This window comes from Vigna radiata, chromosome 8 (genome assembly GCF_000741045.1).
Source record: "Vigna radiata var. radiata cultivar VC1973A chromosome 8, Vradiata_ver6, whole genome shotgun sequence".
NCBI classification, from domain to species: Eukaryota; Viridiplantae; Streptophyta; class Magnoliopsida; order Fabales; family Fabaceae; genus Vigna; species Vigna radiata.
The window spans coordinates 25348925-25376712 of record NC_028358.1 but is presented as its reverse complement, the minus strand read 5'-3'; the positions used below and the strand labels follow the sequence as shown (position 1 = coordinate 25376712).

The 27788-nt window shown below is 32.7% G+C and overlaps 2 protein-coding genes and 1 long non-coding RNA gene across 7 annotated transcripts; 1 reads left to right on the top strand and 2 right to left on the bottom strand.

Moving 5' to 3' along the window:
- Nucleotides 1-1867: 1867 nt before the first annotated feature.
- LOC106770415 (beta-carotene isomerase D27, chloroplastic) lies at nt 1868-9331 on the bottom strand. The gene is made up of 8 exons (XM_014656227.1): nt 9160-9331; nt 8928-9067; nt 8318-8410; nt 5948-6012; nt 5551-5657; nt 2763-2855; nt 2457-2531; nt 1868-1908 (listed from the first exon to the last, which is right to left on the bottom strand). Exons 1-8 carry the CDS (start codon nt 9329-9331, stop codon nt 1868-1870), a joined length of 786 nt encoding a protein of 261 aa, XP_014511713.1.
- An 8289-nt stretch (nt 9332-17620) lies between these two features.
- LOC106770770 (histone H2A variant 1) lies at nt 17621-19159 on the bottom strand. 2 transcript variants are annotated; one of them, XM_014656569.2, is made up of 3 exons: nt 19015-19094; nt 18794-18916; nt 17621-18168 (listed from the first exon to the last, which is right to left on the bottom strand). In XM_014656569.2, the coding sequence occupies exons 2-3, from the start codon at nt 18905-18907 to the stop codon at nt 17872-17874; spliced, it is 411 nt and encodes a 136-aa protein (XP_014512055.1). In that variant the 5' UTR covers nt 18908-18916; nt 19015-19094; the 3' UTR covers nt 17621-17871. The 2 variants fall into 2 exon arrangements, with proteins under 2 accessions (XP_014512055.1, XP_014512054.1); XM_014656568.2 differs by having other exon boundaries at nt 17635-18168; nt 19053-19159.
- A 131-nt stretch (nt 19160-19290) lies between these two features.
- LOC106772238 lies at nt 19291-26776 on the top strand. 4 transcript variants are annotated; one of them, XR_002669039.1, is made up of 4 exons: nt 19291-19539; nt 21115-21197; nt 26297-26424; nt 26519-26652. It is a non-coding gene; the product is annotated as an uncharacterized LOC106772238 (long non-coding RNA). The 4 variants fall into 4 exon arrangements; XR_002669040.1 differs by having other exon boundaries at nt 21058-21197; XR_001376564.2 differs by lacking the exon at nt 21115-21197 and having other exon boundaries at nt 26297-26404; nt 26519-26776.
- The last annotated feature ends 1012 nt before the right edge of the window (nt 26777-27788 follow it).

The following is a 27788-nucleotide window of genomic DNA, read 5'->3' as shown; positions in this document are numbered from 1 at the left end:
ATTTAGTTTGTTTTGGCATGAAACCAAAACTTGAAAACCATAAAATTTTTCAAAACAACATATATATAATTTTCACACAAAGTTTATAGTACATTTAACAAAGTCAAAATAAACATATAATGAATAAAAAAAATTAACTAAATTCAAAAAAGAAAAACTAGTCAAAATCAAATCTTCTTCTTTTAAATGTTTGAAGAGATAACTTCTCTATACTCTTTTTATTTCCAACATGTCGTTTTTTATACTGGGGAGGTATCACTAAAGTCCTAAAATAATGATACAATGTTATCGTGCATAGAGTTCTTCAAACCATACAATGTATGAACAAGTTACAAGTGTTTACATCTCTATTCAGTTTTCAATGATTCATGTTGTAATGATAGTTTTCATCCAATGCATGACATAACACACATTCGAAAGAACTATTATACTTATTACACTAAAATAACAAAATGAAAAATTAATAACATATAACTTCTATATAAAATAATTAATAATTACTTTATATATATATATATATATATATATATATATATATATATATACTTATTTCTTTTGACTTATTTTGTTAATTGTTATTGTTCTGAGTTATTGTTAGGTTATGTTAAGGTAATTTTTATGTATTTCTTTTTTGTTAGAGGTGAATGAGTTGGAATTTTAGTAGATCACTTCTGAATTTTAATTTTCTATAATTTAATTTTCATTGAAAGAACTCATCTTACAATGAGTAAAAGTAAAATTTGTTGATAAATTGGGTTTATCATTACTGATCATTGTAAGGGTCAGAAAAATATAAGATCATTGGCTCTTATGTGGAGACAGTCAGTCCTGTTAGGTTAAAGATACTATGATCTTAGAAGGAGTTCTCCTAAAGTCTGGTTCACTTTAACTTAAACCTTTCTCTCTCTAAAAACAGAGTTCTTCACTTTGAGTTCTGTCTTCTCTTCCCTCTTTCTCCTGCTGTTCTTGAACTTAGAGTATGTGATTCTGCCTTTGCATGTGCCTTGTACGTTCTTTTTTTCATTCCTTGTATTGTTATAGTTTTAAGAGTTGTTCTATCACCACTGGGTGGTTTGTAGGGCACTATTTAGATTCTTCTTCGGAAAGGACACGGTAGAATCAAGTTGTGAGCTTAACTGTCCAACACTCCAGATAAGGGGAGCTGAGGTTTTTATTTGTTAGACAAGTCAATTGTGACTTGTTAGGATCATAAAACTGACTCAAAACTTATTAGAATTGGTAAAACCGAAATTGGGTCCTTAATTAGTAGTAATTGATGTTTAAAAGATAAAACTTGATCTTAATCATATTAGATTAGTACTAGGGAGAATTAAGATCATCCAGACAAGTTTAATTATGCTTATACTAATTTCAACTAATTGAAAACTCAACTTAAAAACTAATTTAACCAATTAAAATATACCAATTACATAATCAACATAAACACAAATTAAACATGATAGATTTCTTAAGACTAGAATTATTAAAAAAATAAGACTTGATAACTTTTTTATCCCAATATTTACTATATTTATTGAAAGGAACTTGATTTTTTTAAAAATATAAAAATTGCAATCATTACTATAATTAAAAAGAAGATGAAAATTGCAGTTTGTATGAACTTAAAAACCGCAATTGGTGAGCTGAAAAAGTAACAGTGATTAGCTGGACAATCTAGGAAACTATTAGAGGGTGTGTGTGTGTGAGTTAGGTCATGTACTCCCACTTTGCATATGGAAATGTCCATCACAGTATGATCTTATTATATAGATGCCAATTCCATCACTCTGATGCAACACACTTATTATCTGTCATTATATTAATATTCAGATGAGATGTTATTCGCTTAAAGTGCACTGCACCACTCTCATGCTTTCTCATCTGGGCCTTCCTTGCTTACCTCAAACCCTACAATCAAAACTAGTTTCGTTTTAGAACACAAGAACCAAATGTCACCTCTCATGTCATTTCCCTATTCAATCATCACCACATACATGCATAACAATATTCTAAGCCTTCACTTTCAAAAATTTAATCCCACTATTAAAAACCAATGCAAATTTAACCGTTTTTCAACTCTCAGGATAAAGTTAAATTTTAGAAATTTATTATTTTATTAGTTTTAAATCAAATGATATTTGGTTTGATTTGATAAAGATAAAATAAAAATGAGTAGTTATGATTTTCTATTTATCTAGGTAAAATATTATTTTATAATAAGTTAAGGAGATTTTATTTTTATCTTTATCGAAAGATTTTCTCAACACTCTTCTCAACTTTCATGCATCAATCTACTTTCATTCTTCCTAATAATTCATGCTCAAATGTGGCAAATGGGTACACTCATATCTCTCTCTTTTCTACTGCTAGAATTGCAGATGAACAAGTTAACATGATCTTATAAGAAACAGATTAAATTCATTCAACTACCATAGTTTAGTTTTTTTGGAAATTACCCTTTTCTCGCCTGCTGCTTTTCTCGCCTGCTGCATTAACAAGGCAATTTGTTCCATGGTTCTTTTTCGCCTTGCCTGCATAATAAACAATATCAGTTTACATTTCTAATCATTTTGAGCTTCTTAATTAAACCACCCTCTTAGTTTTATTCACTTAATCAAATCCTTGCTAACCTCTTAATTCAGTACGAGTTGGTTTAAACATTTCTTTGTTCATTTTTCAATTTTTCCTAGTTTTTTAGTTCCTAATAAGAGTTGTCGTGTGAATGAATCTAAGAATAAGAACTCTCATTATAAATATGTTACATAGTTTATAACAGGGTTGCTTGAGTGCAGGATCATTTGTTGATTCTGGTGGTTCCTGGCCAAATATCATCTCACAACTCATGTCATCAAAATCTGTGAATCATAAGATAAACACAACGTATGAATATGAATATATATTCATTTAATAAGTTTATTAAATAGATTTAGTCAATCATGTATTCATGTACTTGTAAGAATGTTCTCATTTGTTTATGCAGAATTGACTGGTGCACAATGCAGATTCTGTCCTTATGACGTATTTTTCAACGCTTTTGGTGAACTGAACTCATTTTTTGTGGTGGGTTCATCAGAAATACGATGTTATGTCTAGAGTTCTAGATACAAAAAAGTGCGTGGTAGATCCATCTTAAAATATGATATGATATGGTTGTTAGAATTAGTATATAAGTGAAAAACTTTATTCTAATTCTTGATTACATAAATGATCTGAGAATCAAACCACTTGCAACGACTTTTTTCTAGAATTACAACTATTTTTAGTGGCATGATTTGGTGCTAATTTCTTAATGAAAAACATGCAAATGAGTGTGCATGAACCTTTAAATTTAGCAATGTGGCATTCTTAGTGACATGAATGGGACCCTTTTGTTGAATTGATGAGACTTTTCCACTTAGTTATAGATTTTGGGTTAAATGCGTTTCCCACTTATGGAACTTCTTGCATTTTCATTTTTTTTCCCTCTTAAAACCAAGAAATAAATTCACGGTCTTAAAAACATAGCATTTCTAACGTGTTTTTAATTAGAAATGTCATACTTTTTAAATTTTTATTATTCTGGAAGTTTGCATCAAACAGCATGAAATGAGTTCTAGATAATCTTAAACCTAGTTTAATTTTTATTATTCCAATTAATTGAATAAACAAAAATTAAACGAAAAGAGTGTAGTTAGATTTTAAGTTGAATTTTAAGACAAAATACAAGCAAGTGCAACATAGGGATGGAATACACAAATCAGATAAAGAAATAAAGGAGTCCTCATAATGGTTATTAATTGGAAGCAGAAGTTGAGGTAGATGCTGGTAAAGAAAGGCAACTCTCATAGGGGTTGGATGTTGCATATGTTTTGTATGATTGTTCCAAATAGAAACTATGTTTCTATAGTTTGTAATGTGTGCCAAGTGTGATGCTTTTTTTTTTTTTTTTTCACTTAAATGGAAAATATGTCGTTATCTTAAATGGGAAGGGTTCGACCTTTATTGTTGTTTCTGTTTTGATTTATATATAGATTGAGACACCACTTGGGTTTGTTGTATATAAAATTAATATTTTTTTCTAATAAAAAACATAATAAAATAAATTGATCTAAAATTTGGATCTATTTTAACTAAACTAAATTAATTTGGAATTCTTTAATTAATTATAAATTCAAATTAAACTAAGTTTATCAATTACAATAATTTAGATTAAATTTTTATAAAGTATATTTAAATTTAAATTTGAACAACTTTTGTGGACTTAATCAAATAGATTCTACTTAATTTAGTCTTATTAGACCTAGTTTAACTTGAACATTATTTGTTTGCATCAAACTTAACTTTGGATTGATCTGGTTTCATCCATCTTGACCTATGTTAATCTAATTTACGCGACTTCAATCTAGTCCAATCCATATTCACTCAAGTTTGACTTGACTCAATTGAAGTTTGATATGAGCGTAATTTGACCTAGTTCAACCGAACTTGAGTATGACCCCAACCTAAATTGTGTGAGCCTAAGTTGACCTATCCTGACTTAAGTTCAATCCAACCTAACCTTACATCACTTAGGTCAACATGATATATGACTCACATGATTTTGGCTCTACTTATCTTCGGCCCAACTTGAGTTTATCTAACATAGATCCAACTCAATTTGGACCGACGAACCAACTTAAACAATATTATATCAACCCAACTCAACCTAACATAGGAGCAACGTGAATGAGCCTAACCCACCATCATATAGGTTGGACTCGACAGTTAACTTGACATGATCTATCTCAATTGTTTTAACTTGATTTGATCTAAATTAATTGTAACTCACTTTATTTATGCAATATTTAATTTGTCCTAACTTAGGTCTCAACCTAACTCAGTTTGACATTAGATCAACCTAACTAAGCTTAATATGGGGCTTGACCCTATGCAACATTGCATCAATTCTATTCGTCTCAATCCAATATAAGCTTTAATTGACTTGGTGTATCCTACCTTGAAATAACTTAACCTTACTGAACTTGTTATGGGTCTAGACCAACACGATCACACCTAGGCTCAACGTGATCAATTCAATTTGGCCTTATGTGGCATTGATCCAACTTACTTTGAAATGGGGTTGACTCAATATATAGGTTCAACCATCATGATCTAACGCAAGTATGATTTAAGCCTCTTTATTGACTAAACTTCAAATGAACTTTGGTCTATGTAGTTTGATTTGGGTTTAAATTCACTTAACCTAACATGGACTTAAGTTGGATCAAACTTATTTAGTTATCCTAAGTCAACTTAGTTTGACATACACTTGGATCCATTAAACTCAAAATGAAATTAAGACTATACAACTTAACGTGGACTTGAACTTAATTAACTTGAGCTATGACTAACTTAACTCAACTTACATTTGACCTATTTTGTCTAAACACAAGCATCATCAACTTTGTCCCACATAATTTGGAATAATTATGAAATAATCTTGAAAATTTATCAATTTGACTTATTGCATTGTATTGTTATAATTATCATACTTTAAATATAACTCATAAATATATAGTTTGAGATACTTACTAGGGACCATGTTGACTGACATACCCAGAGAATCCTTGATGAATGATTGAGTTGGTAGTTTGCAAAGATTGATACACATCCCTACACAATTTGCCTCCTCTAAAAATCTGCACATATATAATGACTATTATATTAATTGTAAAACTTCAATATTCACTCTTAAATAATATATTTTGTTTATTTGTTATCATAAAATATACTCTCTTTTTTCATTTAATATAGTAGTATATAACATGACTAAAATTAGTAATATAAAAAAAAACATAAAAACTTGTTAGGAATTGATAATTAATATTAAAAGACTTGTAATATTAGACTCTTTGGCATGTTTTATGTTGGTATTGTAGTTATTGGCAGAAGATAAAAGTTCAAAATATATAATTGAAGCTAAACCGACCTGCACTTTTTTATGTGAACTACATTTTTTTCTCTTCTCCCCTCGTCCATGTCCGATTCTCTCACCTTCACATCACATGGTGAAACTAGTACATCTAGTCTTTATAGATTCATGTCCAACATAAAATACACATTATAATACAAAATAAAAGGATATGTTACCTGCATGCATATTTATGTATGCAAAAACTGGGAAATGATTGCTTTACTACACTGTATATTGCATGGTTATAATCACTTCCAGATTTTACATTGTCATGTTTTTTTTAAGGCTTAAAATTAGTTATCTAAGTTCACTTCTTCTTTTTTAAACGTAGTTTGATACTAGTGCAGTCAAGGAATACGATAGTGGTTATTTTCGCTTATAGGCAGCGGTTCCACAACCGAGGCATATACAGACAAGGCAAAAAAGGTAGACTTTTTGTTTCAGTTCTGAACCAAGGCAATATGGTTTGGATTTTGTCTCGATTCACAGGCAACCGACGCAGTACAGTGTTTTTAATTTTTTTAATCTCACAGATGTAGCGTCTAACACCTTTCTACACAGACCAACCAATTTTAATCTCACAAACCCAAAAAGGTCCAAACCACGAGCCTCTTAGCAACAACCCATTGACAATGTTTGTTTTCGCTCAACCATAATTTCTTTCCAGGAAAACTCCAACCTACACTAACAACCCAGATTGTCAACCCTAATCATCACCATCCACCCCAAGACCTTTCCCAACGAGCAATCAAAAGCCGCATAAAAAACTAAGAAGCAGAACCCCAATTCAAGAGGTGAATCCAAACCACAAACATCAACCTAAAAATGAACATCGAGACACATGAAAATTCCCAACTCAGTGGATCACGAAGTAGAACACTATCCATTTCCCCATCCACTTGCAGAGAAATAGAACCAAAAACTCAAGGAAGAGAAACTCAACGCCGAGACCAAAAACCCTAACTCGACAACACCTCAAGGTCGTAAACGCGATTCCACTTGACTGTAAAGACACTGGAGCACTTCGTCGTCGAGAAGGAAATGTCGTGAAACGCAGATCTAGCACCTAACAACCACCATGACACAGCCGCCACGTCCTCGTCGTGCCATGAGAAAAGAGTTTCCTCCCGATCTCACGAAACTCCGCCAAGCCCAACGAAAATGAAAGGAAGAACGCGTCCCTGAGTTGCGCCATTGCTGCTCCATCGGCTACACCCTTGTCACACCGTTGTTGCGCTCTCACTACCATCGTAGTATTGTCGTTGCTCTCTCACCGCCATCGCAACATCGTCGTTGATCTTGTTCACGAGAAAAAGAAGAGGAGAGGTGCTTCCCTAGCCAACCTCTTCCCACGGTCCAAGCCCAAGAGGCTCGCTAGCTGCTTATTAGAAAGGTGTCAGATGCTATGTCTGACTTAATTTCTTTGTGTAGGCTTATATGTCTTGGTTCATCCTGCCAATCGAAGCAATATCTCTGCCACCAAAAAGGTACCAGTTGAAAGGTCTTACTTAGGTGTAATATCATTGGGATTTATGCCTCGATTCACCCTGTCAACCGAGGCAATATGGTCTTTAGGCATCAATTGTTGGAAGTCCCATATTGACTAGAGATAAGGCCAATTTATAATATATAAGTGAGGTGCAATCCTCACCTTACAAGCCGATTTTGTGGGGTTGAGTTAGGCTTAAAGTCCACTTCTAACATGGTATCAGAGCCATGATTAAAGCCCATCCTAGCGATTTCTGTTGTCGTTGGGCATGTTGTTCCACCCTCTATCGGGCCGTTATCGGACCACCCAATTTCTACTATCACGCACGAGATGTCTATACCTCGACGTGAAGGGGGTGTGTTGGAAGTCCCACATTGACTAGAGATAAGGCCAATTTATAATATATAAGTGAGGTGCAATCCTCACCTTACAAGCCAGTTTTGTGGGGTTGAGTTAGGCTTAAAGTCCACTTTTAACATCAATTGCTTGACAACTGAGACATATAGTTTTTTGAGAATTATGAAACTGCCACCGCGTTCGGCTTTTCTAGAACCGAAACGTAATGTGAGTTAAAAATTCTATTTTTTTACTACAACTAATATGTATTGATAATGTAATTTTTTTATATTATTACATAATCCAAGTTTTCATAAATCAGTAGTTAACTTCTTTAATAAGTAATATAAAAAACCATATATAACAAGATTTTATTTATGAAATTATGATACTTAGTGGGAGATGAAACACATTTTGCATTGCTATTCTCCAAAAAAAATTTTATGTTATAAATTAGAATGTAATGTTGATCAATTATATGGCATGTAACAAGTGTTTATCATATATATATATATATATATATATATATATATATATATATGAAGTGTTGGGTTGCTTACCTCGGAGGGGCCCACTAGCCATGCAAAGAACAAAGTGGTGAAGATGGCAAACAATGTCCTCGTGAATTTAGACGGTGGTAACACTTTCTTTATCTGTGTTCCTCATGCATAAAACCTCTTAGTCATTGCTTATAATTCTATATATATATAGTGAATCCAAATAAAAATAAGCTTAAAATTTAATAGAGTATAGGAAGTGGTTGAAAAACATATAGTTATGTGAATTTAGTAAAATAAAAATATTAATCTTTGAGTGGTGTAAGAGATTAAAGAAGAGTTAGGTAAATAGTTAATAGCATGATGTATTGTGGAATTGGAAGAAGGAGAAGTGAAGTGAAGTACGGTCCTTGGTTGTCGAATGTACGCTGTTTCATTCTCCTTCAGTTCCATCATGTCAAGCAAAAGTAAGTGGGAAGTGTCACAGTGAAAGACACCAACCATGTGAGAAGGAAAAGACTATATCTCACAAAATCCCTTTGTTGTAAAGTAAAGAAAAATAGGAACATGAAACTGAAAAAGGTGAAAACTAAAACCAAAATATAGTTAAGAAGCAATGTTAAAATAGTTACTTTTGTTTGGAATGAAGAAGAGATAAAGATAAAGAGCTGACCAATAAAAAAATTGGCTTGGGGAAAGCTCTATGAAGTGCTTGAGTGACAAGTTGACGCTGTTGAATGGAACTAAAATTCTGTGAAGCCATGGTAGCTGCCTCTAGTAGGCTCTCATACCCACTCTTACTGTTTCTGAGTCCTGCATGTACATATATAGAATGAAGAAGAAGAAGAAGAAGATGAAAAATGAAAGAATATTAGAAAGTCCTTGAAGGGTATGAATTGATGAACCTGTTGCCTCTTGAAGGCATTTTGAGATGTGGTTTATGGCTATGTTATCAAAAAAGGAATCTTTGTACACATTAGCTTTTCTTGTTTGTGCAACCACACAAGGGTATTTTGGTTTCCAATGAGGTAGAGTTAGGGTTGGAATCTTGCACTGTGCAACCAATTTTGCTTCCATTTGTGAGTGTTAGAAAGAGAGAGGGTGGAAATGGAGGTTATATAATGAAAGAAAACGCAAATAAATAATGCATGAAAAGCATCTTCACACAAAGGTTATGCTCCTGATCAGGGGATAGTGGCATCGTGTATGTTTCTTACACGCAATTACTGAAACCAATGATGATATATGGGAATTTATATCTTACTTCACTTATAATATATTGTTTTACTATTTAATATTTAGCCCAAGACATTTTAGTTAAAAAAAAAAAAAAAAACAAAGGTCTTGGGTGGATGTTTATATTATTTTGTTCCTTTTTTTACACGTCTCTTTCTAATCAAATTTTGACTTTTTTTATTTTATAGGTAATTTCTATAAGCATTTACTATTAAAAATATTCCCTATGAAAAGTCACATGTATTTCGCGCTGAATTTTCTTCATAGGGAAAAATGCGTTAGTATTTTTCTAGTACTGTATATATCATGTTTGTATATCTCTCTTCCTCTGAACGTGTGAAAAAGCACAGGTGTTTATGCATCTTTATTCACAAGCCATTCTGGTTCAAATATTTACGGAAGATACTTTTCATATTTAATTTTACATATGAAATATGATACGATATATTACTCCAAAAACAAAAGAAAATTAAAAAAAATATTATAACTAAAAAGTATTACACTAGTGTAATAAGGGGAAACAACAAGTTATTTTCACCTATAGGAAGCGGTTCCTAAACTGAAGCATATACAGACGGGAAAAAAAGCCTACCCCTTTATACCTCGGTTCATAATCGAGTCAAAAAGGGGTACGATTTTGTCTCAATTCAAAGGTAACTGAATCAGTAGGGTTTTTGTTTTGTTTTTATTCGAATGACTTTATGCCTTGGTTGAACCGAGGCAGTATCTCGAATTTTACTGTCTCGGTTGGGACCTGAACTGAGACAGTAAAGTGTTTTTTTTTCGAATGACTTTATGCCTCAGTTCCTTTTGAGCCAAAGTAGTATTTGAACTCTACTACCTCGGTTGGGACCTGAATCGAGGCAATAGAATGTTTGTATTTTTTATTTTTTGCTTTTTCGCCAGACTTTCTGCCTCGGTTGTGGCTTGAACCAATGCGATAGAGGACTTTCTACCTCGGTTATTGTCACAACCGAGGCGTATTCCCCTGTTTTTATTAAGAACATGTTTATTTCTGTAACATTCCCAACTGCAGAAACAGACCTACATATATTTAACAACCAAAACAATCCAGAACAATCCATAAGTATATATTTTTAATAAAAATTATATTAAAACATAAATTCATTCAATGTAATCATAAATCAACTTCTTAGAAGCATAAATCAATACAATATACAAAGTTAAACTAATAATAATATACAAAGCATAAATCAACTTAGAAGCATAAACTTAGAACTTACTATATCCTAATATCTACTACATACTATTGTACAATTGAATTAGATATTTATACAGTGCTTTCCTGATAAGTTTAAGTGACCTCTCTGGAACTGAAGTAGTAAAATTGAACTCTGCATAAAACACAATGATTTCAATTAGTGTATATGAAATCTAAACTGTAGAGAAAATAAAATTCAAACCAAAATATTACCGTTTCCCATCCATTGGTAACATGTGCACGAATAGTGGTCATCATCCAATACATGATGTAATAACCATACTCATATGACCAGGTTTGTCTATTACACTACAATATATCATCATAATTATAAAATGTTAAGTAACATCATTGCAATGGTACAAAATGTAACAAAGTATGGACTAAAATACCAAACCTTAAGGGCCATCCATACCATGTTGTATAACTTCGTACGAAACCATCACAGATAAGATGTTTCCTAATATCGGTTGCGTTTAACTTCCTCCCATTCAAACAGTTGACACAGAGACATCTAAACTTTACTTCATCATCCCTTGTACTTGCATTACGTTGTGCAAACTCAATAAATTCTTCTACCTCTCTCTTGTACTCGACACTGATACGTGGTGAATTAATCCATTATCGATCCGTACGCATATTTACTGAAATTGTTCACACAATTTCAATAATTTTGAATGATCACTTTGATCGTTTTTGTATTCAATGTGTGACCCTATCCTATTCAAGAAGATTCATTTTTTTTAGTTTATTAAACATATAAATTTTAAACAACATATATAAAATTTCATGTTTTGCCAGCATTTTGCATTGGTCTTCAAGTTACACAAAATGAAAGTGATTATAAATCACAATCGAATATGCACCCGAAGATCAATACAAAACATAACTGCAAATTTTCATGAAATTTAAGACATGTATTTTAAAATTTATATACATTAAGAAACTATGAAAAAGTTATTACTCTTCTTAAACTGTCCAATCGGACAATTCAAGATTTAATACTTGTAAATTAATATCACCATCTCCTCTTTATTCATTTTTAAAAGGTACATTTCTTCAAAAAAATCTAGAGATAGTATATAATTTTTGTATTGAATCTCAAACGGGAAACTAAGGCTAATTCCCAACAACAATATATATTCAAGCAAACAAATAATTACATATGCAACATGTAATATTTTCAAGCAAACAATATATTGAAGAAAACAAGTTCATATAAAAACGAAAATTTTAAGAATAAGAACCTGAGAGTGTGAAAACCGGTCAACTATCGAGAATGTCCGCGTATAAAGCCTCACCATAACAATATAATATCTAGACAAAAACAAACAACACATTAGTTAGTTTCATGATTTTTAACCTTAAAGTTTATTTCATCATTAAATCAACCAATTTAACACAAACAATTCAAAATTATATTGCTTAAATTCTATATTCCTAATTTCTATACTCTAATTCAAAATTATACATAAATTTACAGCATTAGCCAATTCAATCCTAACCATTCAAAATTATGTTTCCCTAATTTCTATATCCCTAATTCAAATTTATACACTAATTTGCATTATCAACCCATTTACATTATCAACAAATCTAATAAAAACAATTCAAAATTATACAATACCTAATTCAAAAATTATATAAAGCCTAATTCAAAATTTATATAAAACCTAATTCAACCAATTAATACAAACACATTTTATTCAAAATTATATAAAACCTAATTCAAAATTTACATACACAAATTATATAAAACCTAATTCAACCAATTATAACACAAAGACAATTAATAAAAACACATTTACATACATAATTTTTCCTATCACTACTACTATCATCAATACATATCCAATATACAAAGAGAAAAATGGAGGAGTTTTCAAAAACTTACCATGAGAAGAAGACACCAAGAGAAGGGATGAATGTCATAGAGGAAACGACGAAGCCCAGCAGTGGAGTGGGCTCGTGCGGCGAGGCAGTGCAGTGATAACGATGCAACGACGGAGTGCAGTGTCAGAGTGCAGCGACGGAGTGCAAGGAAGAAGGGCACGGGAGAAGGAGAAACGAGAGAGTCGCGAGGAAGAAGAACAGTGAAATAGTGGTTCTGTTTCACCGTTTTGTAAATTTAAATACTCTATTACCTCAGTTAAGTATAAACCTGAGGTAATAGAGAGGTTACCATCTCTGTTACAGAGACAATCGAAGTGTAAAGCTCTCATAATAAAATTCAAAATCGAAATATCTTCACTTATAGGCATCGATTCTGTTGTAAATCGAGGCATATCCCCCTATGGCATCGGTTAGTCTACAACCGAAGCAGTACATGTAGACAAAATGGAGTTGTAATTTTCATAAGGAGGGAATGTTAGTGTCTAACAGGAAATACTGTCTCGGTTGGTCAGAGAACCGAGGCAATAGACCAACTTTAGGCATCGGGTGCCTTAGAATCGATACATATTCCCACTCGAAAGTTGAAAGGTATTTTCTGCAGGGGGAAAGTTGTCAATTTGTTGGGGTTTTTGCTTCGGTTCGTTAGATAATCGAAGCAATAGAGCTCTCTCCAGAAATCTATCAAGTCAAAAGCTTGAGTTGCAGTGGGTTAGCAGCGTTTTCTGCCTCGGTCCTCTGGTTAACCAAGGGAGTATACTACTTTAGAAAGCGATTCTGTTGGAACCGAGGCATATATATATATATATATATATATATATATATATATTGTCTCGATAATTATAGGTTTTCCACCGTATTTTAATACGTTTTGGTTTTCGTAAAACTGAAGTATAATGAGCGATTTAAAATACATATTTTGCACTAGTGTTAGCTTATGTATAAATTAATTTTTAAAAACTTATAATTAACCACAAATACATTTTAATTTATAAACAAGATATTTTAATGAATAATTTTCTTTGTAGTTTCTCTTGTATCTTCTTACCATTACATATGAATTTTTTTTTTAAAACTTTTAGAATAGAAAAAAAGAAAAACTTGTTATTTAGTAAATGTTTTTTTTTTTTCAATTTGTGAAGGTTTTGGTTTTTATTCTTTGTAAATTAATTTGTGAGATTTTTTCAAACCTTCATAATTAGAGTCTTCGCAATCAATTTGTAGAGGTTTTTACTAACGAAAATTTATCGAAGGAAAAAATGCATTGGTAATTGCAATTATTGAGAAAAATTATTGACAGATTTTGATATTTCATCTATTGACAAAAATTTCTACAGTGAGTTAGGTAATTATGGACCAATTTTTTGTCGATAAAGTTGTTATGGTTGTTTACCGATAGATGCAAGAATTGCCAATAATTGAATGGGAAAATTATATTGAAATTTTAAGATTCATAGGCATTGCCTCTATTCTAGATTTCACGAGAAGCTTAGTCTTTCCTTTTCTGGTCTTCCTAAAAAACATCCATTTCTCCAAAATTTGCCGCAAATTCTTCCTTCCTAATTTCCTAGAGCTTGTTGTCCACTTAATATAGCCTTCAAAAAATCAACTTTGAGTGAGATTTTAGGATTGTCAAAAGTGCTTACAAGTGTCACCATTGGCATATCCAAGTCAAGTCTCAAGAGATTTCTTGTGGCACTCTCAACCAAGTAATCGATTTACAACGTCTTGTTACCCTCGTTAGTTGTTGGACAATGAGAGTTTGCAACGTGAGTTCAAAGTCATAACACATGCTTGGAAGCAAATGTAACAGGCATTGCAAAAAGATATTTATGGACATAGGGATTTACAATCTCTTTTGATAGTTGGTAATCTACTAAAGATTTAAACCATAAGTGACTCTTTTCATACTCTATTGGAAGAATGTGAGATTGAACTTATTTAAGTTCTACAAAAAGCAAATTACTGCATTTATTTGGAAAAAAAGGGGAAAACATTTAATCAAGTACATACTGTGAACTTGGTATGCCATTCTTATTCGATTAAAGATGTTAAGATATTCAATTCTTTCATTGTTAGAAGTTTTCATTGTTAAGATCAATTGGCTTCTTTATTTTAAACTAGAACAATATCATACACTAATCACAAACAAGAAGAGTACTCTATCAATCTTAAACACACTCAAAATCTTAGGTAATATTGAAGTCTTAGGTGGTAGTATTTAAGTGCCTCAATGCTAGGAGTTTTCAATCTTAGAAGATTATTAGAAGTTTTCATTATTAGTAGTTTTCATTACATAGGAGTTTTCATTCCTAGAATATTATTAAAAGTTTTCAATGTATAGGAGTTTCATTGTTAGAAGTTGCATTGTTAGGAGTTTAGATATATTATGAGTTTTCTTATTATTAGGAGTTTTTATTGTGTGACATTTTTCATTATATAAGAGTTTTCATTACATAATATTATTAGTTCAGTAATTTATAATCATTTTTTTTTAATTTTCTATCATGTATATTATTCGTAGGTTTTACTTGGGTGTAGAGAAATAAAAATCTCGACATCGACTGCATATAAGAGAATTATTGACAAAAAAATTCATCAGTAATTCAATTATTACTGAAAGTTATTTTTGATAGTCAAACTTTTATAGTAATATGAACCTAGTGACGAAGCATATGTCATTAGTAATTATTGAAAGATTATATAAATTTATCTCAGTAAATTTTACAAACGACCAAATTACCGATATAAATTATGTTATCAGTCATCTATTACTGATGGATTATGGTCATCAACACTATTGTTAATGGTTACGTATATTTTTAACTTTTGTACTTATACGCAAAAGTGGAATTCATCCCATTCTCAAAATTCATATAAAATTCATCTCTATACTTTAGTAATGTACAAAATATATATTTCAAAACTAATAAGGTTAACTTTTATGTAAATGATCATGTTAACTTATTAAAATATGAGAGGCATAGTTAACACATGTTAGTCACGTGTACTTTAAAAAAAGGATAATGATACATAGACAACATTTTTTGACAACATTTGAACATCAATCATACATGTCATTGTGTGATTGGTCCAAATGATACAATGACACTACCATGAACCAATCACACAATGACACACATGATGATGTTTAAATGTTGTCAAAAAATGTTGTCTAAGTATCTTTATCCTTAAAATTAACTTTTTTTTTTAAAAACGTATTTTATGTATTAATAAAGTATATCACAGAATTTTATATGATATTTTTAGGAAAAAAAATCAATTTTACGTAGAGAGTAATACATATATTTTTTGTTTAGATCTTATTAAATGATAACTAAGTATGTATGTTTCTTAAATAATGACATTGTCTCTCAATATTTAAATAAGCATTAGTAGGGGCCTATTATTACAGTAGTCGAAGAAAATTAGACGAAAATGTATTTTATTTTGAATTAAACGTCAACAAACTCCTTTTTATACTTAGGGTTGAAAAATAGGACATATTAATATACAGTAAAAAAATTTAATTTAGGTCAAAAATAAAAAATAATAAATAAAATATTATAAAGTTGGAATTTAGCTTTGGCTTAATAATAGTGAGTAGTCAGTTTAAAAAATCTATACCATAAGACAAAATAACACAAAAATAACTATCGTAAACTACACATTGGTACATAATATTTGTACAATTTATTACTTTTAATTTACCCAACTATATAAACCTTTCGGAATCTTAAAATAAAATGAGAAGAAAAAAGATAACAAAAATTAAATATATTTTCCTCGTAACATTACCTAAATAATCTCCTGTATGAAATAAAGAAATACAAATAAAATAATCTGAGACTTTACAAACACGCTCATGTACTCTTCTTACTCTTTTCCATTTTTATTTTCACTGTTAAGATCTTATTTGAATAAAGTATTTTATAAACACTTATACAAAATTAAGCCTCCCACATAAAGAAACATTAAAATACAATTTATTCATTTGTAATATTTTTATATATTATTATATACTTTAACATTTTTTTTTTTTGTATTTCGTAAACCTATCTCGAAAATGTTATATGCATGATTTGTTAACCTAATATTGTATCTCAATATGATATAATTAATGCAAAAGTACGATTAAGACATATTTAGCTACTCAACTTGGAATTCGTCTCTTTTAAAAGATTCATATAAAATTTATCTTTATATTTTAATAATACATTAAATACGTTCTTTAAAATAAAATAAAAAATTAAAAGAACAAAAATAAATAAATTATATGTGACTGGCATGTGTCAGTCACATTAGCCACATATCAACATTGTGTTTTAACCTTTTAATTTACTTGGCATGATAGTTAGACATGTCACCTAAAAATTAGTGTTATTGGTTTTAAAAGTTGTATTTCATGCATTACTAAAATAATACTAAAATCATAGTTAATCTTATTTTTTGAAAAAAAGAACTATGATAATTAAGTGATAATATAGTATATAATAGATAAAGAAATATACTAATAAAAGATAAAGTAAATAGTAAAAACAAGTTATAATAAAAAGAATTAGAACTCCTTTATCACAAAATAAAGAAGAAAATTGATAAATATTTGAGATGAAAAGTATATACAAAGATAAATCTGATTCTTCATAAACATGGAATCAAAACATTCTTATTCACTGACTGTCAAAATATTCCACTCACTTCAAATTACTAAGTCCCTCTGCTAAAAATAAGAACAATCCTCATCTTATCCATACCATTACAGAATTGCATGAACTTTTAGAACAAATCCATCTTTTTTTAAAGTATATGGAAAAATCAAATATAACCAGGAGGCAGTATTCATTCACAAATATTATTTTATTTCAGTATAAAAGTAGCTGCCTGGTTTTGTCTAATGCACTAATAGCAAGTTTGATTTCGTATTTTGAAGATGATTTCAAAAAACACAATTAAAACTTTCGTATCCTTAAACACTTTTCTTCCATCCTAGAACAACTGTTAAAACACAACTAAAGGGGTGAATCGGCCAACAGAGACATCAAATCACAGATTGTATCTAAAAGCAAATTGTCCAGCAATCCACCATGGTTAAAGCAATAACACAGAACAGCTAAAACAGTTAAAGAAAGCATTGTCTGGCAAAACATTTACACACTACCACCTCAGTTCTAAAACTATTCAAGAAATAATACTAACCTAATGTGATGAATTCACAATAAACACATCCTAGTTTCAGTACAGGGTAACATGCATGGAGGATCCACAAGACTTAATCCTTTACGGTTTTGTTGATCAAGGACTTGTGAATGTGAGGAATGACACCACCACCAGCAATGGTCCCTTTGATAAGGGTATCCAGCTCCTCATCTCCCCTGATAGCCAGCTGCAAATGCCTTGGTGTTATCCTCTTCACCTTAAGATCCTTACTTGCATTCCCAGCCAGTTCAAGAACCTCAGCAGTCAGATACTCAAGAATTGAAGCCAAGTATACTGCAGCAGTGGCACCAACACGTCCATTGGCCTGGACCCTTTGTTTCAGCTGTCTATGGATACGACCCACAGGAAACTATATTTCCAAACACATAAAAGTCATGTTACAAAAATATATAAAAACACACATGGGTACACACACTTAGTATGAAAAAATTACATTTTCAACTAAGTATGACTTTCAGATCTGTTACAGTAAAAGGTAACAAACTTACATAACTTAATGTACCAAAAATAAAACTTTTAAGAACACTTCAGATAAATCTAACCCTGAAACTTAAAAATCAAAATAAGTTGCAGCTTATGTATCTGTATGAACGAGTGAACAAGAATGGACAGATTATTCACTCAAAAAATAAGACCATATACACTCATAGAAAGGACACACACCAAGCATCTAAAGCAACAAATCCATGGTCTGACAAACACAAAAAGTATATATATATATTTCAAATGTATACACATATATGGTGCTTAAACCTTTTGTATAAAATGTTACATAAGCATGTTCATACTTAAAAGAGTTAAATTGCATGTGGGTGAAACAGAAATTTTCACATCTGTCAACCCTACCCTGTGTTCTTTAAGGCAAAACAAAAGCAAACAAAGAGGGAAGAAATAGAGTGACGAAGGTTTCAAAATTGAAAATAGAGAAAGTAGAAGACTTTAAATAACAGAGAAAAGGGAAAATGGGGAAAAACCTGGATTCCTGCACGAGATGAGCGAGAAATAGGTCGTTTCTTGTCTTTGTCTTTGTCCTTGTTGGCTGCCGTGGTTTTCGCTGCAAGAAGCCCCTTCCCTCCTTTTCCCGCCATTGTTTTTACCTACACATCTCAAAGTTAAAATGGAATAAACAAACAGAAGAACGAAAACAAAGAATGCAAGCGAAGCTATGCCAAAAGACATGAAAGAACTTCGATACTTCGCTGATGGGAATATTCGTAGCACTGAGAGAGATACCTGTGCGTGAGAGAGAAGAGAGAGTTGAAGGTGAAGGAGGAGAAAACACAATCTGATGAATAAGATCCAACTCTGCAGGGTGGGGTCGTATTCTTTATGGGTGGGTAAACGGGCTCGGGTCCTCGGAATATCCGTTTGGCCCGCGGATGTTATGTTTTAAAATCATGAAGGTAAAATTAAGCCCATTTGTCATATCCACAGGATCTAATTTTTAAAACACGTTTAAGACCGTAGTGAAATTAATCCCACGGGTTAACGGGTTTAATCCGTGGGTTCGCGGATTTAACCACGACTTCGGGTAAAACTTACCTAAACCTAACCCTAAAAGAAACTTGCGATTATTCGCGCTTTTCTTCTCCCTTCTTTTTTTTTTTTTTCTCTTTATTTTCCACCATCCATCTTCTGTTCTCGGCACCTCGTCCTTCCTCTTGCGCCATGCCGCCACCGCGACTAGTTCAGGCTTCCGCCACCACCGTGACAAGTGGAGGTTGGCCCTCCGTTTCCTTTTCTCCCATCAAATCGTTGAATTTCTTTTTTTTTTCTTTTTTGGGGTTATTCATTGAACTGCTTTGGTTACTCATTTGATTTTGATTTGGTATTATGATAAGTTGGTATTGAAATTTTGATTTGATTCTGATTGTTTGGTGACTGATCTATGTCAGCTTTGATTGTGGACTCTTTTGAGACTCTGTTAGCCGAAAAATTGAGACCAATCTATGGTTACTTGAAGGCCTTAATTTTCAACTTAGAAGGATTGAACTATAATGTTTTTATATCTGTACAAATTTTAGTTTTATTAATTTTAGCTTCAAACATGTTAGGGAAAAAAAATATTTCTTCTAGTATCATATATATATATATATATATATATATATATATATATATATATATATATATATATATATATATTTAATAAATATTTTTCCTATTATTATTTGATCCAATAACTGGTTCGTTTATTGACGGATTTTTTTCGAATTGGAAACGGGTTTGGAAATTAATCCATTTATTCGAACATGAATGTTTTAATCAAATTAAAAGGTAGGATCTATTCACAAGTTGAGGCTTTCAATCACAGATGTTTAATTAAAAATTATTATATCTAATGGTTTTTTATTATATTAAACACTAATACAATGGTTTAAGTTCATATCTGGTAAATATCATTACTTTGTAGAGCTTCTATAAATATATGTTTGACACTTTCTTTTTAGAGGAATACAAAATAATTTTTGGGGAAATGTTCACTTTAATTGTATTTAGTGGAGTATATTCCTCGCTTTTAAGTGTTTTTCTTCTTAGCTTTTCATATGTACTGTTTACATAAGTTGTTGTTTAAAGATGTGAAAATTCAAATTATAGTTCATTATGATTAATTATTTTTAGTATATTTAATCCTTGTTACTTCCATCTCTTGTTTAAACGAGTTTTGGTCTTATTCTAAACTAATTTACTTCTACTTATTCAACAAGAATTTAGATGCAAAGGAATATCCGTCTTTAATGAAAATGAAATCTAAATAATCACTTGCTTGGATAACTATAGCATCATTATGATTAAATAGACAATATGATAATTTAGGCTTAAATAAGTTTTAGGTCCTTAATAAATTGATAGCTTTATCCATTTAGAGGATTGTTTGTCGACTTTTTAGATACTTCTGTAAACCCCTTACCAAGTGGATCTATTTATTTAGTTTATACGGTATATAATCGAAAGAATTTTCAGTTAAAAATCTTTGGGCAACTTATAGGTAAATTTTCCTAATGTCTTCTTTTTTTTATGTTCCTCGCGTATTCTTTCAAGTTGGAAGAAATTTTATTCCATTTCTTATTACTTATTTAGTTGTTTTGATTCATCATTTATTATAACTTCCGTTTTCCACGTATGGAATTGCCAAAATGGACCTACATTGTATTTTTGGAGGACAAATTTCAATAGTTTTTTTTCAAGACTTTAAAATTGTGTTGTGTAGAGGAATAATATCTGTAAATTTGTTTTGAAGAACTACAAAAAACAGTTATATTAAATTGAATTGGGTGATCTCTTTGCTCTGACAAAGGAACATTCAGAAAAGGCCATAGAAAGGCAGTGCGCATTATTAATCATTACGCCTTCAGTAAGCTGATTATGCCCCGGGTAGAGGTACTAGATTGCTTATTTGTAAGCTGAAATCGTTTTGAATTTTATCAGAGTTTGTTTTATGTTATTTTTCTTCAGTTTGATGTATCTATGCTTGTAAGAAAACATCACTCTTTCCTCTTGTTTTGCACATGAATTGGTGTTTTCTTGCGATGTTGTCTGAACAGGGAAGAATGCAAGTTGTGCGAGCTATGACCACTAGCACATATAACATGTACATTCATGAAGGTGTTTCAACGAAGTTGAATCCTGCCCGGGGCTGGATTGATATCACATTGGCGAAAATGTCTTTTCAATCACCCTTTTCCAAATACGAAACCGTACCCTCTTTCTTTTGCACCCTTCTCCAAGACAAGCTCAACTACCACCACTTTCGCTCTTTCCCAACCCCACAAGTCTCGACTTCATTATTGCCAAAACTAGTAAATGAGATATCCCGTCTACTAAGTCACCACTGGTACCCTCACTATTATAATTTAAACTCAATGCACTTTCCCCCCAAATACCCACTAAATTGGTGGAATAGGTCTTGAAGAGGTGCAAGAAACTTAGCTTCTAAGCCCAAAGATTCTTTCTTTGGGCTAAATCAATTCTAGGTATTCAGATCAGAGGTTCCACATTTTGGTGGAAATCTTGGGAAGCTGCAAACAGTTTGTCATACTATGGGATTTTCTCATAGAAGTGAGAGACTCTAGTTCATATGGCATCAACGGTGAGATTTTCTGGCTCATTTTCAAGGCAGGTGGTGCTATTCGGTCTTTCAATAGAATGTATGAGTTTGGAGTTTTGCCAACTGTTCATGATTTGGATAAGCTCTTACTCTTTATGCAAAAGGAAGCATCTCAAGCAAGCTGAACAATTGTTTGTCGAAGTTAAGAATTGTTTCCCGTTATCTGCTGAAACTAACAGCTTTTTGACAAGTGGGTGGGGTAAGATTGATGATTCTGATAAACCCCGCAAGATGTCTGTAGCAATGAATGAACAAGGATGTCCGGTGGATTTGCTAGCATATTATAATTTGTTAGATACTCTTTGCAAAGGTGTTCGTGTGGGTGAAGCTAAAAGAGTTTTACACGATATGTTGTTGAAAAGAGTTGAGCCTGATGCTTTTATTATTTGATATTCATTCTGTTAGCAATTTGTTAGGTTTCTGGGTTTGGAACCTAACTAGGAACACTCACAAACAGCAGAAAATAGAGATGAAAGAAAGAATTATCTTATTTCAAAACGAATAGGCATTGTACAATGAATAGGGTTGGGAGCATACCCTCCCTCAAAGCATAACCTCCATGAAAGCATAACCTCTCTACACAAGCTAAATGTCTGGCTTTACACAGTATATTCGATGATCCTCTGCAGCGTTATAGGAGCTCCCTTTACAACAGCTCTGACCCGCTCTCCTATCATAACAGACACCTCTACCCCCATGACCGTTCGGTCCTAGATCCTAACATTACACCCCGCTACTGAACAACTTTGTCCTCAATGTTGGAAACGGGGACCCCTGGCTATGCCCTTCCATTTAAGTCAAGAGGCTTAGGTGGTGGCAACTCCTCCTCCACTATCTTCCATTCTTCCTTTTTCCTTCCTGTCACCCCAATACCGTTCGGTTTTGACCTGTAATAGTCGATATCGATCGGTCCCCTATCGACCCGTGCAGCTTCATCACTTTTGGCTGAATAGGGCCTCTAGCCGAGAGAGTAAACAACTCTGTCTGCTTCCTTTCTAATGCTGTCTCGAATCGCTCAACAATCGTACCACGCGTTCGTCCCCTAAATGACTCGTCTTCTACCCTGCTCCCATTCTCTACCTCCTGGGCATTGATTCTTCCATCCATTATTCCCTCTGAGTCCTTCATTCCTTCTTTCGTCACGCTTCTCTCCCACTGATCCATCCTTCCTGGAGCGTTCGGTTCCTTCCGTCCTCTTCCGTTCGGGTTCGGCAGTAGACCTCTCACGCTCGCTTCTAGACGTCCTCTCCCGTTCAGTTCTGGCATTCCCCGACTGTTCGGTTCCTGAAGACCTCTCGGGTTCGCAGCCTGTAGTCCTGGCCCGTTCGGTTGCGTCCTTCCTTTCACGTTCGGCTGGGCCAGTCCTCTCATTTCCACATCATGTATTCCTCTTCCATTCGGTTCTGGCAATTATTTCCCTGTCGATGTTGGGACATATTCTTCCCTGCTTATTGGTCGCCACCCTTTCCAAGATGGTGCCCCTGTTACGTTCTCCAAATCACACCACCACTGCCTCCTTCACGCCTTCCCAAGACCGATTCTTGGCTTTCTCCTTCCAGGCTTTGAACCAGTAGCCAGCACTCCCCTCCATATTGAATTCCGCTAGGTGCACCCTTTCCTCCTTTGCCACACCTTGCAACTCGAAGAACTTCTCTGCCTTCGAGACCCACCCAAACGGATCAAACCCTTCGAAAGTGGGTAGTTCTACCCTTTCCTTCCTGCTGGGTTGCACTGCATGGCGTTCACCCCCTCTCTCTTCGTCCTCTTCCTCTCGCCTGTCGCACTGTTGGCTTGCCTGGTTGTGGCCTTGACCTCCCAACATCCTTATGATTTCTTGCAAATCTCGGCGTATTGCTGCATAATCTTGCCATATTGTTGTATAATCCAGTCGAAGCGCCCCTGTCTGTGTCTTCATTCTATCAACCGCAATTTCCTTCAACCCCATCGATTCCAAAAGCGTCTCGATACGACGGTCTCATGACTACTTCTTGATTCTGGCAGCTTCTCGAAACGACAGGTTCTGGAATCCGGCGCCCCCACTTCGAAACGACAATCTCTTGGTAACGTTTTTATCCCTTCTTGATTCTCTAGCACTCGTCTCCTAAGGATACTTGGTAGCGCTCCTGATGATCTTGTAGTTTCTTGATAATTCGGCAACAAAACGAGAGGTCAAACCAATTTGTTAGGTTCCTGGGTTTGGAACCTAACTAGGAACACTCACAAACAACAGAAAATAGAGATGAAAGAAAGAATTCTCTTATTTCAGAACAAATAGGCACTGTACAATGAATGGGGTTGGGAGCATAACCTCCCTGAGAGCATAACCTCTCTACAAGCTAAATGCCTGGCTTTACACAAAGTATATTCGATGATCCTCTATAGCGTTACAGGAGCTCCTTTTATAATAGCTCTGACCCTTCTCCTATCATAACAGACACCTCTACCCCATGATCGTTTAGTCCTGAACACTCCCCCCCCACAAACCGTTCGGTCTTGCACAACCCACACTTAACCGTTCGGTCCTAGATCCTAACACATTCGCTCATTGCAAAGCAAATGATGGGCAATTAGCTTTCTAAGTTTTTTATGGAATGAAAAGGTACAAACTTTTGCCTAATGTGTTTACATTTGAATGTATAATTGGAGTGTTAGGCTCAATGTCGATTGGATCAGTGATTGCCAGCGACACAATTGGCTTCCTTATCCGCATTGCAGAGAGTGACCATGGCGATGGACTATCGCGCTAGCAATTTCTCCGATTGGTGGCAACTAGGAGAGGATCTTCCGTCACTGATTTTGCAAAGAAGTATACCTAGATGTTTCAAATAGACTGGTCTTTCGAGAGGACCTAAACTCCCCCGCCACTTTTCCTCCTAAACTCTAGAAAACTGAAAATAACAATAGCCTATTATAATATGTTTTAGAAGGTTACAACTGTAGGAAGTTATGCTTTCTGCTTTTGATCAACCCAGCCACCCATCACGGCTTGGCAACAAAGTTCAGCAACACACCAATAGAAAATTAACACGCATAGTATATTTATTTCTCCTAGAATAGAATTTACCGCTGAACCTATGAAGTTGTTGTTGTAGAAGCTCATAATAAAAGAATAAAGATCACGAGCAATGGATTTCCCGAGGCGTGTAGACCACTGTCCTTAAGAACTTATTCGTGATTTATTGTGCAAGTCCCCAGGATACAACAGGTATTTCTCAGAATTTCTAAGGATGTCAGAACTAGCAAGGATCTTTAAAAAGAGAATAAAATAAACTCAGAATATTTTTAGGAAAATAAGTAAGAATGAAACTAAGAGAACAGAGAATGAGAGAAAAGTGATTTTTGATGATGTTTTGGAGTGAAGGAAGTGATCTATTTATAGAGTTCATAGATCAGTCCCATGATCTAAAATATCTACAAGTGAAAACCTCTTTTTTAGGTCATGGGCCTGATCCATGAATTCTATAAATAGAGCACTTCCTTCACTCCAAAATACATAATCAGAAATCAATCTTCTCTCCTCTCTTCTCCTAGTTTCATTCTTACTCTTTTCTTATTTTCCTAAAAATGTTCCGAGTTTATTTTATTCTTTTTTTAGAGATTTTTGTTAGTTATGAGATCCTCATAAATTTTGAGAAATTCTTATTGTATCCTGAGGGTTTGCGCAATACATCGCGGATAAGTTTTTAAGAACAGTGATTTACATGTCTCGTGAAATCCATTCTTTGTGATCTTTATTTTTTTATTGTCAGTTTCTACAACAGTTGCTTCTGACCATTTCGGATACACTAGTTGGAGAATTCCCACTAATCAAGAAACGACATCATTGATGGTATGGTCGTCAACCTTGAGCACAACACAAGACATGAAAAAGGTGGTTGAGCGCATGTGCAGAAGAGGGCTGACATGAAAAATGATTAGGTAACTGAAGTTTGGGACATGGTTGGCAAATATTTTCATTCATCTGTCTCTACGTATGCTATCTTGATTCATGGAATTTGTAAGGGAAAGCTAGAGAAGGAATGTAAGTATTTTGAAATGATGATTGATTAAGGAATACCTCCTTGTGTTATTACCGTTAAGCTATTGAGGAATCGGCTCTTGGTTTTAGGACTTTTAGTTCACATTGAAATACTATTTAATAAAATGCAGCAGAGCACCTCTTATGCAATTCAAGAATTAGCAAATATTATAATTGGTGATAGAGCAGCTATTGAGGCATGATGAGACATATATAGAAAGTTACTGAGGAAGCGGTAGATGTTTCTCACAATACTTTCTCATTATTCTGTTTGGACATCCTTGTAAACAATTTCATTATTCTGCTCCGTCATCCGGATGCTACAAAACTGTTCCTGATATTTGTATGAAATAGACATGCAGAGGAAATGATGAAAGATGAAGGTGTACGTAGCTGATCAAATGGAAGGGGAAGAACAAACATCCATTAAGAGTTATGATTGAAGAAAAGTATTACTCTAATGTGAGATATGCCTCTCCAAGGTTTTTATTTCTTTCTTCTCTGCTTGATTTGTTTTTCTTTTTTCATTTCATTCTAACTCTGAATTCACGGTTGATCCTTGTTATCTTTTTATAGGTGGCAGTTTGTTCTTTATTAAATGCTATTTTGAATTTATTAATATAGGCAATGAACGGGCTCGGTGGATTTCAACCATAAACCCTTATGTGTACTGAGATCAAAATTTTATTCACAGTCAATTACAGTGTAAACTTGTAATTTGCTCTAAATCCATAATTTCATTAAAAACTTAATCAAGCTAATCCCTTAACTTGAATTTTCTTAGTGTCGAAGGAGATAAAGTGAAAACACCCAAAAGTACCAAACATTATCTAACGTCTTCTTTTAGCTATATTATATAAGAAATTATTATTACAATGATACTAATTTCTCTATATCACCGTTCAGTTAAAATAGATTTAGTGACTCTTTTATTTTTAAAAGTCACGATATTCTTAGTTAACTTTATTCAATTTTTTAACTAGTTTCTTTTATTTATTTTAAAAAAAAAATATTAAAGTTAACCCATTCAACATATAAAATTTGGCTGAAGTTACAGGATTTTTTCAAGAAAAGGTTACTTCAGTCTATCATTATTGAATTTTTTCCATCTGAAATATTATCCATTCATTTAATGGATATCAATTACCCAGTAAAATTAATTACACAAATTGTAATCATTTATAATCAAATGTTTAAACATTTTAATTCAATTAGCTACTTCTCATGTCATCAAGTATTGATACACAAACACTAGTTCTTTGTTGAATTAGATTCAGATATTATGTACCTATTATATTATTTTCACTTTTATAGAAACTAAATTCTTATTATATGATATGATAAATTTCCTCTTATTTACATATTTGCTTTTCACACCACAAAGTAGGACATAGGAATTTTAATAAACTTTTCTCACATATTATCTTCTTCTTGGTGAACTAAATATTAGTAAAGTCAAAATAATCTTTTTTTAAAATCTTTATTGAGTAAACAACTTGTAATCTCTTAACATACTCTTTCCTCTTTGAAAATGATTATATTTATATCATACCACATATCACATGTGAAATTAAATCATTATACATTCCATATGACATTTCATCTTAATCAAAATTCATCATATATCATCAATCATGTATACTTTATCTTAATTTAAATGTTAATAAATCACAATTAATTTTTCAATTGGATTATTATACTATTCAACATAATATATTACTCAAATATAACAAAATAGAGAAATAAAAATCAATTCTAGAATTTAAAAACTTATTTTTTAAAAGTTCATAAAATACTTTCTCACTATATCAACACTTGAATCATCCACCAAAATAAGCATATATTA